This window comes from Zootermopsis nevadensis, unplaced genomic scaffold (genome assembly GCF_977971745.1).
Source record: "Zootermopsis nevadensis isolate Lab colony 2312 unplaced genomic scaffold, Znev_1.0 Znev_ptg000030l, whole genome shotgun sequence".
Taxonomy (NCBI): Eukaryota; Metazoa; Arthropoda; class Insecta; order Blattodea; family Termopsidae; genus Zootermopsis; species Zootermopsis nevadensis.
Window position 1 is genome coordinate 5149215 of NW_028259162.1, and position 12405 is coordinate 5161619.

The 12405-nt window shown below is 35.5% G+C and overlaps 2 protein-coding genes across 3 annotated transcripts in view; both read left to right on the forward strand.

The window, feature by feature from the left end:
* Positions 1–495: 495 nt before the first annotated feature.
* Positions 496–7343, forward strand: LOC110840618 (uncharacterized). 2 transcript variants are annotated; one of them, XM_022085762.2, is made up of 8 exons: positions 496–674; positions 1261–1474; positions 1740–1892; positions 2418–2509; positions 3145–4081; positions 5044–5211; positions 5664–5822; positions 6052–7343. In XM_022085762.2, the coding sequence occupies exons 2-8, from the start codon at positions 1301–1303 to the stop codon at positions 6589–6591; spliced, it is 2223 nt and encodes a 740-aa protein (XP_021941454.1). In that variant the 5' UTR covers positions 496–674; positions 1261–1300; the 3' UTR covers positions 6592–7343. The 2 variants fall into 2 exon arrangements, with proteins under 2 accessions (XP_021941454.1, XP_021941455.1); XM_022085763.2 differs by lacking the exon at positions 496–674 and adding an exon at positions 744–1054.
* Positions 7344–8797: 1454 nt separating this feature from the next.
* Positions 8798–12405, forward strand: part of mTor (serine/threonine-protein kinase Tor) — a 32398-nt gene continuing 28790 nt past the window's right edge. The window contains exons 1-6 of the mRNA XM_087358505.1: positions 8798–9098; positions 9180–9309; positions 9801–10036; positions 11073–11269; positions 11460–11658; positions 12099–12373. Of these exons, the coding sequence (XP_087214631.1) occupies positions 9006–9098; positions 9180–9309; positions 9801–10036; positions 11073–11269; positions 11460–11658; positions 12099–12373 (1130 nt within the window). The 5' untranslated portion in view covers positions 8798–9005. The remainder of the gene's footprint in view (positions 9099–9179; positions 9310–9800; positions 10037–11072; positions 11270–11459; positions 11659–12098; positions 12374–12405) is intronic.

Consider the following 12405-nt stretch of genomic DNA (forward strand, 5'->3'; position numbering starts at 1 on the left):
TTGTGCCATGCAGTCTGGTAAAGGATGGAGGCTGCAAGCTCCCCTAAAACGTCGGTTAATATCTACCAGACTACACTACACAACATCCCACAAGACAGCCTGGTTATATAGTTGCTGCTTCCCCAATTCATTGAACATAAAGTAATGAAGCCTGAGAAAGTTCGTGTAACTTCTACCCTTCGAAACGAAAATATTTAAACATTAAAGAACGCTTTTACATTACAAATATCACTGATTAATGCTGCTTAGGGAAATAAGCGTAGTTTATTCTGACAATCGTACTTAGTCTTAAATCAATATGGAGAGCTACGATGGAGATTCACTAAATGAAAAGCTCACGATACATTAGCTAGAACAATAATTTAATTTCTAAGAATGGAATTCATTTTCTTTGTAAGCAAGCAAAGGCTTCTGCTAGTTTAATGCGACGACAGCCATAACCTAATTTATTTAAGATTTTTTATGCTGTTCTGTACGATTTTAATTTTGCTTCTTTTTGTTATTCGTCTCTCTGATGCCAGGTGGACTACACGCTTATTTTAATCTTTGGTGAACATGGAGGACAGAAGGCAAAATGAACATTTATTGTATACAGAAGAATACAATTTGAACTTTGAATGCGAATCTGATACATATTTGTCTCCAATATAATATCGATGTATGAAGAATTTAAGGTAATGGGAGTTTATAATGTCATTTAGTATTGTAAATGACTATCGTCAAGAGATGATCTCAGTTTTGCTATCTCTTTGGCATAGGACCCTTCAAATTAAGGGTTATGTTTAAGTAGGATAATTGTGTTTCGATTGGCATTGCCTTTTTTGTTGTTGATACCTGTTTAAGAGTAAAGCTGTATGTATCAGATAATGGGTCATTGTTTTATAGTAGATATGTTAATAACTTTCTGTGTCTTACGTGAGTTGTGCGATTTAATTCGATCAATTCATGTGAACTTTCTGCATTTCTGCAGTCAGAAACGTCCATAAGATCTATTATTTCGAGGGTCGTAATGATTAAGCTTGGGATTGGTTAAATGACGTTCGTTATGACATGAGTAAGTATACACATACGTTATAAAAATGCATTTTTTAAGTAGAAGATATATATATATATATATATATATATATATATATATATATATATATATATATATATATATATATCCACTCCAAAGATCATGTCAGTTTAGTATTGATTAGAATTTTCAAAGTAACAGTTGTTGACTTGAATGCAATTGATTTTTTTTCTTTTACATGACAGGGAATTGCAGGAAATCTTCATTTTTGACATTGCATAAGAAATGGCAGTGGATTTGGCAAGTGCATTACCAGCTTCCTGCATTACTAAAACCAATATAAGTTCCTTTTGTCGAATATGTGCAACTGCGGGTTCTGGTAATTTGTTCTCAATCTTCAGCCAGGAGGGTGAACTGTGGAATGTAGCCGAGAAGATTGGACGTTGTTTGCCAATCATTGTATGTATGTTTGGCAAAATTTGTTCAAAGTGCTCGTCTTAATTGAATGTATTCACAGTTATTTACAGTTCCATGTTTTAAGAGTTGGCTCTTGTTTTATGTTTATATTTGATCATTTCCCTAAACTAGACCTGACCACTTTCTTATGAACCACTCCTTATCATTCTTCACATCTGCAGTGTGTTCGATTAAGAATCAATCAATGACAGTGTTAACATTTCTAAATATTTTATAGAGATTTGTTAATGTGAAATCATGTTTCCAGGTACTTCCAACAGATACATTGCCATTAAACATATGTATCCGATGTCTGATGAAACTCAACACAAGTTATGAGTTAGTGATTATGGCTCTTAATTCTGAAGCTGAACTTAAAGCTACATTTGATTTCACTGAAGACTCTTCTATGCAGCTGGAGGTATTTCTGCTGTTATTCTTTAGCTACACAGAATTAAGTGCAAGTGTTTCTTAATGTGCTAACCAAATTTATTTTCATAGAAGAATTTTTTTACACAGATGTAGATGTCATTTACATAGTTTGGTTCCATGTTGAAACATTTTGTTTTTAATTAAGAAATGTTATAGAATAACATATGAGCCGGGATAGCTCAGTCAGTATAGTGACTAGCTACGGGCTGGACGACCTGGGTTCGATCCCCGATGGGGGCAGAGGATTTTTCCTCTAGCCTCTGCGTCCAGACCGGCTCTGGGGCCCACCCAGCCTCCTCTACAATGGGTACCAGGGTCCTTTCCCGGGAGTAAAGCTGGCTGGGGCGTGATGCTGACCACTCACCCCCATCTAGTGCTGAGGTCAAGGAAGAGAGGAGCTATACCTCCACTCACCCCAAATGCCTACAAACTTTACTTTACTTTATAGAATAACATCATATATTTATCTTGTGAAGATTATATTTCAATTTTCTCTTCCTGTTCACTTTTTCAGGCTGTTAAGGGTCATCATTTTACAGGTGTGTTTGTCAAACGAGAAGAGTCACCCAGTGAAATGAAGCAGGAAATGTTGCACACTATTGAGGAGTGAGTAAAAAACACTGTGTTACAGTGTAGCAAAAGAAGTTACTTATTGGCTCTATAGTACTGTTGGAATTTTAAGAAAAAGCACTGCGTGCTACTGATGTTTTAAATCACTAACTGATTCGGACTAGAAGGGTCAGTGATTTTAATGAGATATAATTGTGCATGGCATGGAAAGCGTCAAACTTTGGTAAAATAAGAATAACTGAAGCCATTGTGCTAGTGATATGGGCTGTTTCTCTATGGGTAGTGGTATCTGCATAGATATTTTGATACATGCTTCAGATCATATTCCAAAATAAATTTGTATTTTATGTGTACCTCAGAACTTTTAAATTAATTGATCAAGTTTAGTGAAACTTGTTAAGAGTGTAATTCTATAGAAGGTCTCTCTCACGCTGTATTTTTCAAAAGTCTGTTTTAAACTTTATGCACAAGGACATGTAACATTGTGAGAAGAATTGATATAAGTATCACTCAGTATATAATCCTGACATTTTGTTTAGTAAATATTTTTAAAAATATATACATTGTTTAGAAAGGTAATTTGTATATCAGGACTGATTTATATTAAGGAAGGTGTTGCTTTGTATAATCTGTTGTATTATTTTAAATTTAATATTGTGATTTTGTTTTAGATTAACAACTGAATATGAATGTGAAGTTGTTATATCCACTGAAACCAAAATTAGTGAAAAGGCAGAAGTGGGAGATTATGTAATGACTGAGTCTGATTCCAGTACATTCAAAGAGCAAATTAAAATTCCAGAGGATGCAACTGGATATAAAGAATCAGGAACATTTGAAGAACAGAGTTACAAATGCAGAACAGATGTTGATATAAAAAGAAGTGATGTAGAATTACTTATAAAAAATCACAGTATAATCAGCAATGACCAGTTGAAGTCTGTGAAAGTACCATCACTGTCCATTTATGGACCAGCAATATGTGATTTGTGTGATGTGACATTCACTGATATGGATGAGTTTGATAATCATGTTGCAGGTCAGCATCTTCAAAAATATAAGTGGCATTGCATCCATTGTGATGATAGCTTTGAGCATTCACAAGATCTTGTTATGCACAAAGCAATGACTCATGGTGAAAAGCCAATATCTTGTGGGCAATGCCGAGAAAAGAAATTGGTTGATGAAAATACTGGAGATGAAGGAATTGAGGAAGAGTGGCTTGAAGAAAATGAAACACATGTTGATGAAAACAAAATTCCAGCTAACAACAGCAAAGATAATTCAGAATTTTACTGTGAACTCTGTGATAAGAGTTTCTGTGATGAAACTAAATTGAAGGATCACTGCTTGGTTCACTCACCACTGTCTTTGGTGTGCAGTAAATGTGGCCTCAAGTGCAGCTCATCATATCAGTTGTCTGTTCATAAGAAGAGCCATTTGCGAAATTTTAAAGAGAGGCAATACGTTTGTGAAGTGTGCAGGAAAACGTTTCTGAAGCGCGTTATGTACAACATCCATCGCCGACACTGTAGCAGCAAGCAGTACACATGCAATTTATGTGACCGCACTTTCTGGCGGCAGTACAGCCTCCAGTTGCATATGAAGGTCAGTTTTGTTTGGAGAGGGGAAGCAGTTAACATTGTCCTATTAAGAACTGTAGAGGACAGTACCCCATGAAACAGAAACAGCACAATAATTGTGAAAAATACTGTTAAGCATTTATACCCCATTAAGTATGTGATTTATATGTGTCTGTGTGTGTACATATGTGTGCATGGGGAATTGTTTCTTCTTTTACATCATGACTGTCATATGCTTATAGAGCAAGTTGCTAGCCAGTGTATTGTTTCTTTTGATTAAATGATATCACAACACTGCATAGTCTACTTGGATACTTTATTTGTATTGAAAAATATTTTCACTGAAGCAACTTTTATTTGACTGATATTACAATAGCTGCTGAAATCTGTGTCCTCCAGAATTAGAGAACATTTCCCAAAGAAAGGTTCTTTTGCATGTTGATGTTCACTTTTTGTGATTTTTGGAATAACATTCTGGATTTTGGTCTGATGCCTCCAGAGTATCATGAAATTTAATACAGAATTGTAAATATAGTGCAGTACTATTATCACAGATCTTCCATTTCAGTTTCTGTGGGTACATCCATATGTAGCATAAATAAACTACTGTTTTTCTACATGTAAAATTAAAGAACAAAGAAGTAATCTATTCTCCATGCTATTCTTTCCAAATTCTAAAATGCACTATGTAAACATCTATTTGTTATTGTTTATTGTAGTTGGTAATACACCATAAGACACTGATTGAACCTTTTTTATGTCATGCAAATATTTACAAAATACTCTTGCAAGTGAAGTATGTATTTACATTGTCTATTACGTGGTACATATTAATAGATTTTATATTTTAATGCCACTGGTGTACAGATCAAATTTACCATCATTGATGCAAGAAGTCTGTATTAAATATATTAACATTTCTTTATTTATTCTTCAGTTATTAGGTTATGGAGCTAATTGTATGTTTCAGTTTGATGTGTTTTACAGGTTCACAATCAAGTGAATAGACAATATGAGTGTGACTGTGGACAGAAGTTTGATACACACAGCACATTCCAAGCTCACAAGAAGACACATGAGAGAGTAACCACAATGAAATGTGTCACATGTGAAAAGGTGTTTACTAATGAGACTTTCTACAAGAAGCACAGATTTGTAAGTGTAAAGAGGTATACATTAATGTAGTCTCCAGAAGATTGTTTATCTTCCAGTAAATATCCATAGTATATTTCCAATATGGTTCCTAAATGAACATGGTTGTATGAAGTGAGTCTGTGTTACTGACAACTATTTAACTGACTCATTTACATGAAATTTTGTAGGACTGTAATATATTATGTCATATTTCCAACCCGATAATCTAGATAGATTAGAGATTAAGTTTTTATGGAATAGTAAGAAATAAATCAGAAGGGATAAAATATAAATCTGGGGTGTGGGCAAGATCTGAGAAATTAGTGAAATTAAGATTACAGTGATCAACAAGATGTTCCAGGTAGAAGTCATAAAGCCAACTTTGCTATTGCATACTCTCTTCATCTTCAGGACTGAGTTGTATTTTCTCTATTTGTTGGAGTTAATTATCTGCTTCTTTCGCCACTTTGCAGATACATGATCCAGAATACTGGGATCGTTTCAAGTGCCAAACATGCCAGCGCCCTTTCAGAGACGCTCATGCACTTAAGAACCATATGCAGCTACATGCTGGCATGAAACCTCACATGTGTGATCTCTGTGGGCGTACCTACAACAGGTATGCCAATATGGTATGTATCATGCTCTTAATTATAAGGAGGAACAGAGATACAAGATGTACTTGTACATGTGTGTAATAAAATCAGTAATGAATCTATGATTTATTAATTTTGTCTATAATATTTTTAAAAGATTTCTTAATGTTATTGTGTTGAAGGTTGCATAGTTAGGGACTATTTTTGTTTTAATGCATTTAATAATTATGCCATAAGACCTGTAGACTTCTAATTTTATTTTCAGTTGAAGCATCGCAAACTACATAAGCCACAGAATCTTTGGGAACATAACTGCACACACTGTGGGGCAAGATTTGAGCATTTGAAGGACCTTATGTTTCATATGGAGCAAGCACACATGATTGGTGACCCAGCAGGAGAAGATGCAGAAGGCAGGAAGTCATCCATGAAGTGGATATGTCGTTTCTGTGGAAAGCGTATTTCTACAAAGCTCAGCCTTCTAGACCATGAACATATCCATACAGGAGCCAAACCTTATATTTGTGAGTGGTGTGGACGTGAATTTCGTTCTCGACCGAACTTGTTGCAACATCATCTCACCCACACAGGTGATCGGAAACATGCTTGTGCAGTATGTGGTAAACGATTTGCACGCAAGTCATTTGTTGTTCAGCATATGAGGATACATACAGGCGAAAAACCATTTGAATGTGATATCTGTGGCAAACGTTTTACACAGGCTGGGGATATGAGGCGACATCGTGGACGTCACATTGAACAGCAGAAGGAACAGGTTGAATTATTTGTACAAATCCAAAAATAATGAAGGTGTATTAAAAATAAGAAATTGTAATTGCAAGGCTGCCACTTCTTCATTTGTAATATTTTATTTTTTAAGTGTTCCTGTTACCTGTAATTAGTTATTACATACTGATGCCACTTTAGTTTCTACTTGTTCTTTTTTCCTGCTGTACCATTTGTTGTTTTTTGTAATTCACTCTTTACAGTATCAAGAGATTGAGGGTTTTTTATAACTTTGTAACTCTTCATACATAATTACCATGATATGTGAATGTAGTCCGTTATGGAAGTTTGAGAAAGATCACTGTTTTTTTTTAAATGAACTGGAGAGCAATTGGGAAAAGAAGTTATGCTTAGAAGAAGGTACCCAGGAGGTTAGAAGAGATATGGGATTGTGGAAAGTGGGCATCTGGAGATTGAAGAGTGTTAGGAAATGTAGATCAGGGAATGTGCCCTATGTGAAATAAAGGAGGAGGTTAAAGCCACAAACTGAGATCTGAGAAAGCTAGAAGTTTGAGGGAAGAGCTTGTAGACGAAAGATCCACAATGAATCAGAAGGATAGCTACAATTAAAGATAATGACAAACAGCAAAACACTGTAAAGGGAAATAGGTAAGATCAGTGATGAAATATAAATAAAACTGAGGGGTAATAAAGATGAGAGATGTGGTAAGACTAATGTTAAGATATTTTGAAGTGAACATAAGACCAGAAAGTCATATCCAACATTGTAAACTGTAACCAGCATATTTAATAAAGATCAATGTCATTTAAGCCATATCTCATTTTTTGATTCATAAGAGGTGACATTATTAATTATGGAGGAGGTGAAACAGGTCATGGAGACATCAAAATGGTACTTGGCTGTAGCTCAAATGTATAAATGGTTTCCAGGTATGAGAGGAAGGAAAAATGTTTCTGTTAATGCCTACATACTATTCACTTGTGTATTATTGTGTTCTCACTTGTAACACAGACTGCACCAATAAATGCATCATATTGTAGTGTACAATAAATTGACTGATAATGTGGGGAGCTTGTAGCAAATGAGGCATTAGAGTTGTCCTCTAGCAGACTAAATGGCTTAAGAACTAGACACCTTGTAACATATTTGATCACTTCTTTATATACACCACATGAAGTGTTTCAGTTTTACTCTATTTTCTTCTTTGTCATGATGTCGAGGTTTCTTAATGAGGAGCTTAATAAATTGTACTCCTTGCCAAATAAAATTAGATCAAGTCAAGAAGGGTGAGATGAGCAGGGAATGTAGCCTGCATGGGAAAGAAGAGGAATGAATGCAGAGTTTTAGTGGGCAAACCTTAGCAAAATAGACTACTAGGAAAACCTAGATGGAGGGAGAATAATATTAAAATTCATCTTTGAGAAATAGGATGGGGTGGTGTGGACTGGATTCATCTGGTTCAGGGCAGGGAAAAGTGGTAGGCTCTTGTGACCACAGTAATGAACCTTTGGGTTCTGTGAAATGTTGGGTATTTCTTGAGTGGCTGAGTGACTGCTGGCTTCTCAGGAAGGACTTGTCTCCATGAAGTAAGTAAGCTGTCATATCTTCATGGCTGCAAAATAGTAATTGACATGTGGCATCAACTGATGGAAAAGTTTTGGGTTTGTGGGTTGTGACATGGTGTCATAACCCAGAAACCCATGATCTAGAACGGGTTCTCAACCTTTTTCGCTGGCTTAACACTAATTCTAATTTAACACATTAAATGTACCACTAACCAAATGCGTTCTGGGAAAACCGTTATTTATGTTAATATTAACTTTTGATATCCTTATTTAGTTCGCGTACCACTCAACATTGGCTCGCGTACCATAGATTGAGAAAGGCTGATCTAGAAGGTAGTTTCATGTTTAGCGCCATTTGAGGTATCTGTTAGTATTAAGTCTATGGAAGCAGAGTTTTAAAACTGTGGAAGTCATCTGTGGCTTACTTTCTGTCACGCTATTATGATATAGCTATATTTTTGTCATCCGTGATGTAGCTGACCCGTGCAGTTTACCACATGTTGATGTTAAATCTATTCTGTTCACTAGTTTTGTAAGGAGTGGTGCGATAGTGGTTATGGTAGTTTATGATGACAAAGTGTGGTTGTGATATCTGTGTTGCGTAGTTCTAAATTCGTAGTACACAAATGTTATTAATAACTAGCGTCAGAATGATGCTAATACTGATAAGAATTCATTATTTATAACCTCATGTATTTATAGAAGTTGTCATGGTAGAAAATTATAATATCAATAATAATTTTAGAAAATGAGCACTTCAGTACAAGCAGGTAGGGTTTGGCCTTGTAGGTTAGGTTGGTGCGTTTTTCCTAAAAGTTTAATAATTTCTGTCACCGGCCACAATTTAAGCCATTGATTTTACTCATCTGCCATTGTACACAATTTGACGATTTTATAAAAGCAAAAATGTCAAATGCACTGATGCAGCAATTTGTTGCGGGTCTTAAGTCCCGAAATGCCGAGACTCGTTCAAAGGCAGCAAGAGACTTATACCACTATGTAAGTACTCTGACTGACCCTTGTTACTCATTGGTACGGTTATTAAGGCAGTTATTTTCAAACTATTGTGGTTTGCCATAGGTCAAGACAGAGCTTCGAGAGGTTTCTGTGGAAGAGCTCACCTCATTTATGGACGATTTCAACCATCATATCTTTGAAATGGTTTCAGGATCTGATGTGAATGAGAAGAAAGGAGGGATTCTGGCAATTGGTGAGTGATAGTGTGAATGGGGTAAAATTGATCATAATGAGAAATTCTCATACTATTATTGGAATGGCAACAATGACAAACATGTAGGATTTGAGGTTTTCATAGCCGTGAGTCTAAAGATGGCTGTTTTCTGTGTTGTTGCACCATGTAGTCTGGAAGAAGTTTACCAATGTTTAAGAATTCCTTGCTGTCTTCATCATTAAGGTGAATACTCATTGCCCTGATAATGGAGGCATCAAGGATCTCTGAAATGTTGGAAAACTTCTTCCAGACGACATGGTGCTACAACCCAGAAGACAGCCATCTAATGACAAACATCTTCAAACTATTTATAGTCATAAGATTTCTTGATATCAAATTAGGAGATGGAATGATGTATGAAATGTTTATCATATTATACACATTGTCTTTAAGAAGGTGAATTTATTAAAAAAACACTATTGAGTTATATTTAGTCATTGTGTTCAGATAACAAAATGGGTGTGTTTCAGTTTGCCTGATAGGTGCAGATGTTGGTAACATCAATACTCGCATCAGCAGGTTTGCAAATTACCTGCGAAACTTATTACCATCAAGTGATACTGGTGTGATGGAATTGGCTGCAAAGACAGTAGGGAAATTGGCACTTGTGTCTGGTACATATGCTGCAGAATATGTAGAATTTGAGGTGAAAAGGGCCTTTGAATGGCTTGGTGGCGATCGTCATGAAGGCAAGAGACATGCTGCGGTGAGCTATGTATGGATAAAGCTGTGAATTATTCTGCATCTTTTCTTTTTTGCAGCTTTCATAATTATATCCATATAACAATGGTTCTGAACATTTTCTTGGTAGACAGACCCTGTAATATATTCTGATATTGTGTGAAATTAATTTTCATTCTGTCTTCTGGGTTTTGTAAACACATTTGTATATTTCCAAAGTATCATTTGTATGTAGAAAATAATAAGCATTTTTAATATAATGCAGATTTCTATGATCCTGAAAATGTTCATGTAGCCTTCAGTTTGTTGGAACTGTAGCTTGAAAATATTGTATTAGAAAATTTGTGTATTATAATAGTAATTAGTGATTATGCAGTAGGAATACTTTGGTATATTTTCATAGTGCTTGATTAGATGGACATAGTGAATGAGAATATATGGAGTGATGCAAAGGAAGGATTTATTTCTTACTTCTGATGATATTTTTATAAGGTTTTCATTTAGGTTATGTTCCTCTTTGTCACCAATTATAACCTATTTTTCTCAAATTTAATAGGTGCAGAACTAAGTACATTATGATCTAATGCTGTTAGGTGGAGTAATATTGTAGTTAGCAATATATTAAACCACATGAAATAGGATGAAAATTGTAGAATGTATCGGAAGCGTTGAATATACAGTTGTCTGCAAGAAATTAAAATAAAGCATTTGCATTGATTGTTCCGTGCTATAAGTAATGGAATTTTATGAAATAAAATTTTGTCCAGAGAAGCACAAAATAGAGACTGAAACATTTCAAGATTGTATTTGAGGATACAGCTGTACATTGAAAGATTTAACCAAAGGAAAATTACGTAATTTATAAATTGTTCCAAAGGTTGCTAGTCTTGTCTTGACTTTAAATTTCTCACAGTTGAAATACTGTGGTAGAGATGTCAGCTGCATTTAGATAACAACTCTACTCTCATGGTGTGATTTTACAATAAATCTCAGACTGAGCCTTGGCTTGTAAACAACTCATACCTGTCCATTGCTTTACATGTTGTGGTTAATGTTTACAGGTGCTTGTTCTTAGAGAATTGGCAGTTTCTATGCCAACATACTTTTTTCAACAAGTTCAGCAGTTCTTTGACCTCATCTTTAATGCAGTTCGGGATCCAAAATCAGTAATTAGAGAGGGTGCTGTAGAGGCATTGAGGGCAGCACTTGTGGTTACCGCACAAAGAGAGACGGCCAAGCAGACACAGAAACCACAGTGGTGTGTATGAAATGTGGAATTGAAACAAATGTGGGACTACAAATTTGCTGGTCACCAATGTTCTCATTGCATCTACTCTAAATAAATTTCTGCAGGTGGAGAAATTAACTCTCTTTATAACACCAAAGGGTAACAAAAGGCATATACTTTTTTAATGTTAATTTTTGCTCATTGGTGTTACATACATCAGGTGTAAGCAATGCTATGATGAGTCCACAAATGGATTTGATGAAATATATACAAGAGAAAAGGGTGTCAATCGTGATGATCGGGTCCATGGTTCATTGCTTGTACTCAATGAGTTGCTGAGATGCAGCAATGCTGAGTGGGAGCGCAGCTACGAAGAACTGATGGACCGGGTGCAGTACCAGCAAGGACAGCAGGCTAGTGTAAGTTTTTTTAAAATTATAATCATAATGAAACATTGACATTTACAGTGGGCTGAGTCACGTTCTCTGCTTATCTATATCCTCCACAAATTATTCAAAGCAAGTTTATTATGCCATGTATGATATAAGTATATTTTATAAACTACTAGACAGCAACTGGAAAATCTATGAACAGAGAACTAAATTTGAATTGTTATGATTGATTTATTACACAGTTAATACAAATATTACAATGTTTTTCAAAGTGTGAATTTTACTAGTAAAAATACATTAATTTTCTTTATCATAACAGACTTTTCCTCTGTGTAAAATAGCTCTACAGTTCTTATTGCTTGAATTTTTTTATTATTTTGGTGTCCATATTGGAAAAAGAGCAATGTCATTTGAGTAGATTTTCACTGTTGGCCAGTGCTCCTTATTAAGTTGGTTATCTGCTATAGGACTGTATGAGTTTGATGCCCCAGCTAAAATCACCACTAGTACTAAAGTCACAACAGGGCAAAGGGAGCCCAATTGCAGTGTCATCTCCTGTTGGGAACCATCGACTATCACTATATGAAAGTGCAGCTTGTCGACAGCTGATGACTGAGCGGTTTGATGATGTATGCAGAGATGTGCTGAGCCAGCGGAACTCACGCAGCTCCCACGTCCATCACACATTACTAGCAATACTACCAAGGCTTGCAGCTTTCAACAAAGAGAAGTTTGTTAAAGCGTGAGTATTGTAGTGAAGTAATTTATTAGGGA

Excerpts from the sequence above, each read along its gene's own strand:
- LOC110840618 (XM_022085762.2), top strand. The coding sequence starts at position 1,301 with ATGGCAGTGGATTTGGCAAGTGCATTACCAGCTTCCTGCATTACTAAA. Across the intron at positions 2,510-3,144 it reads ATGTTGCACACTATTGAGGA|ATTAACAACTGAATATGAAT; the intron begins GTGAGTAAAAAA and ends ATTTTGTTTTAG. Across the intron at positions 5,823-6,051 it reads ACAACAGGTATGCCAATATG|TTGAAGCATCGCAAACTACA; the intron begins GTATGTATCATG and ends TTTTATTTTCAG.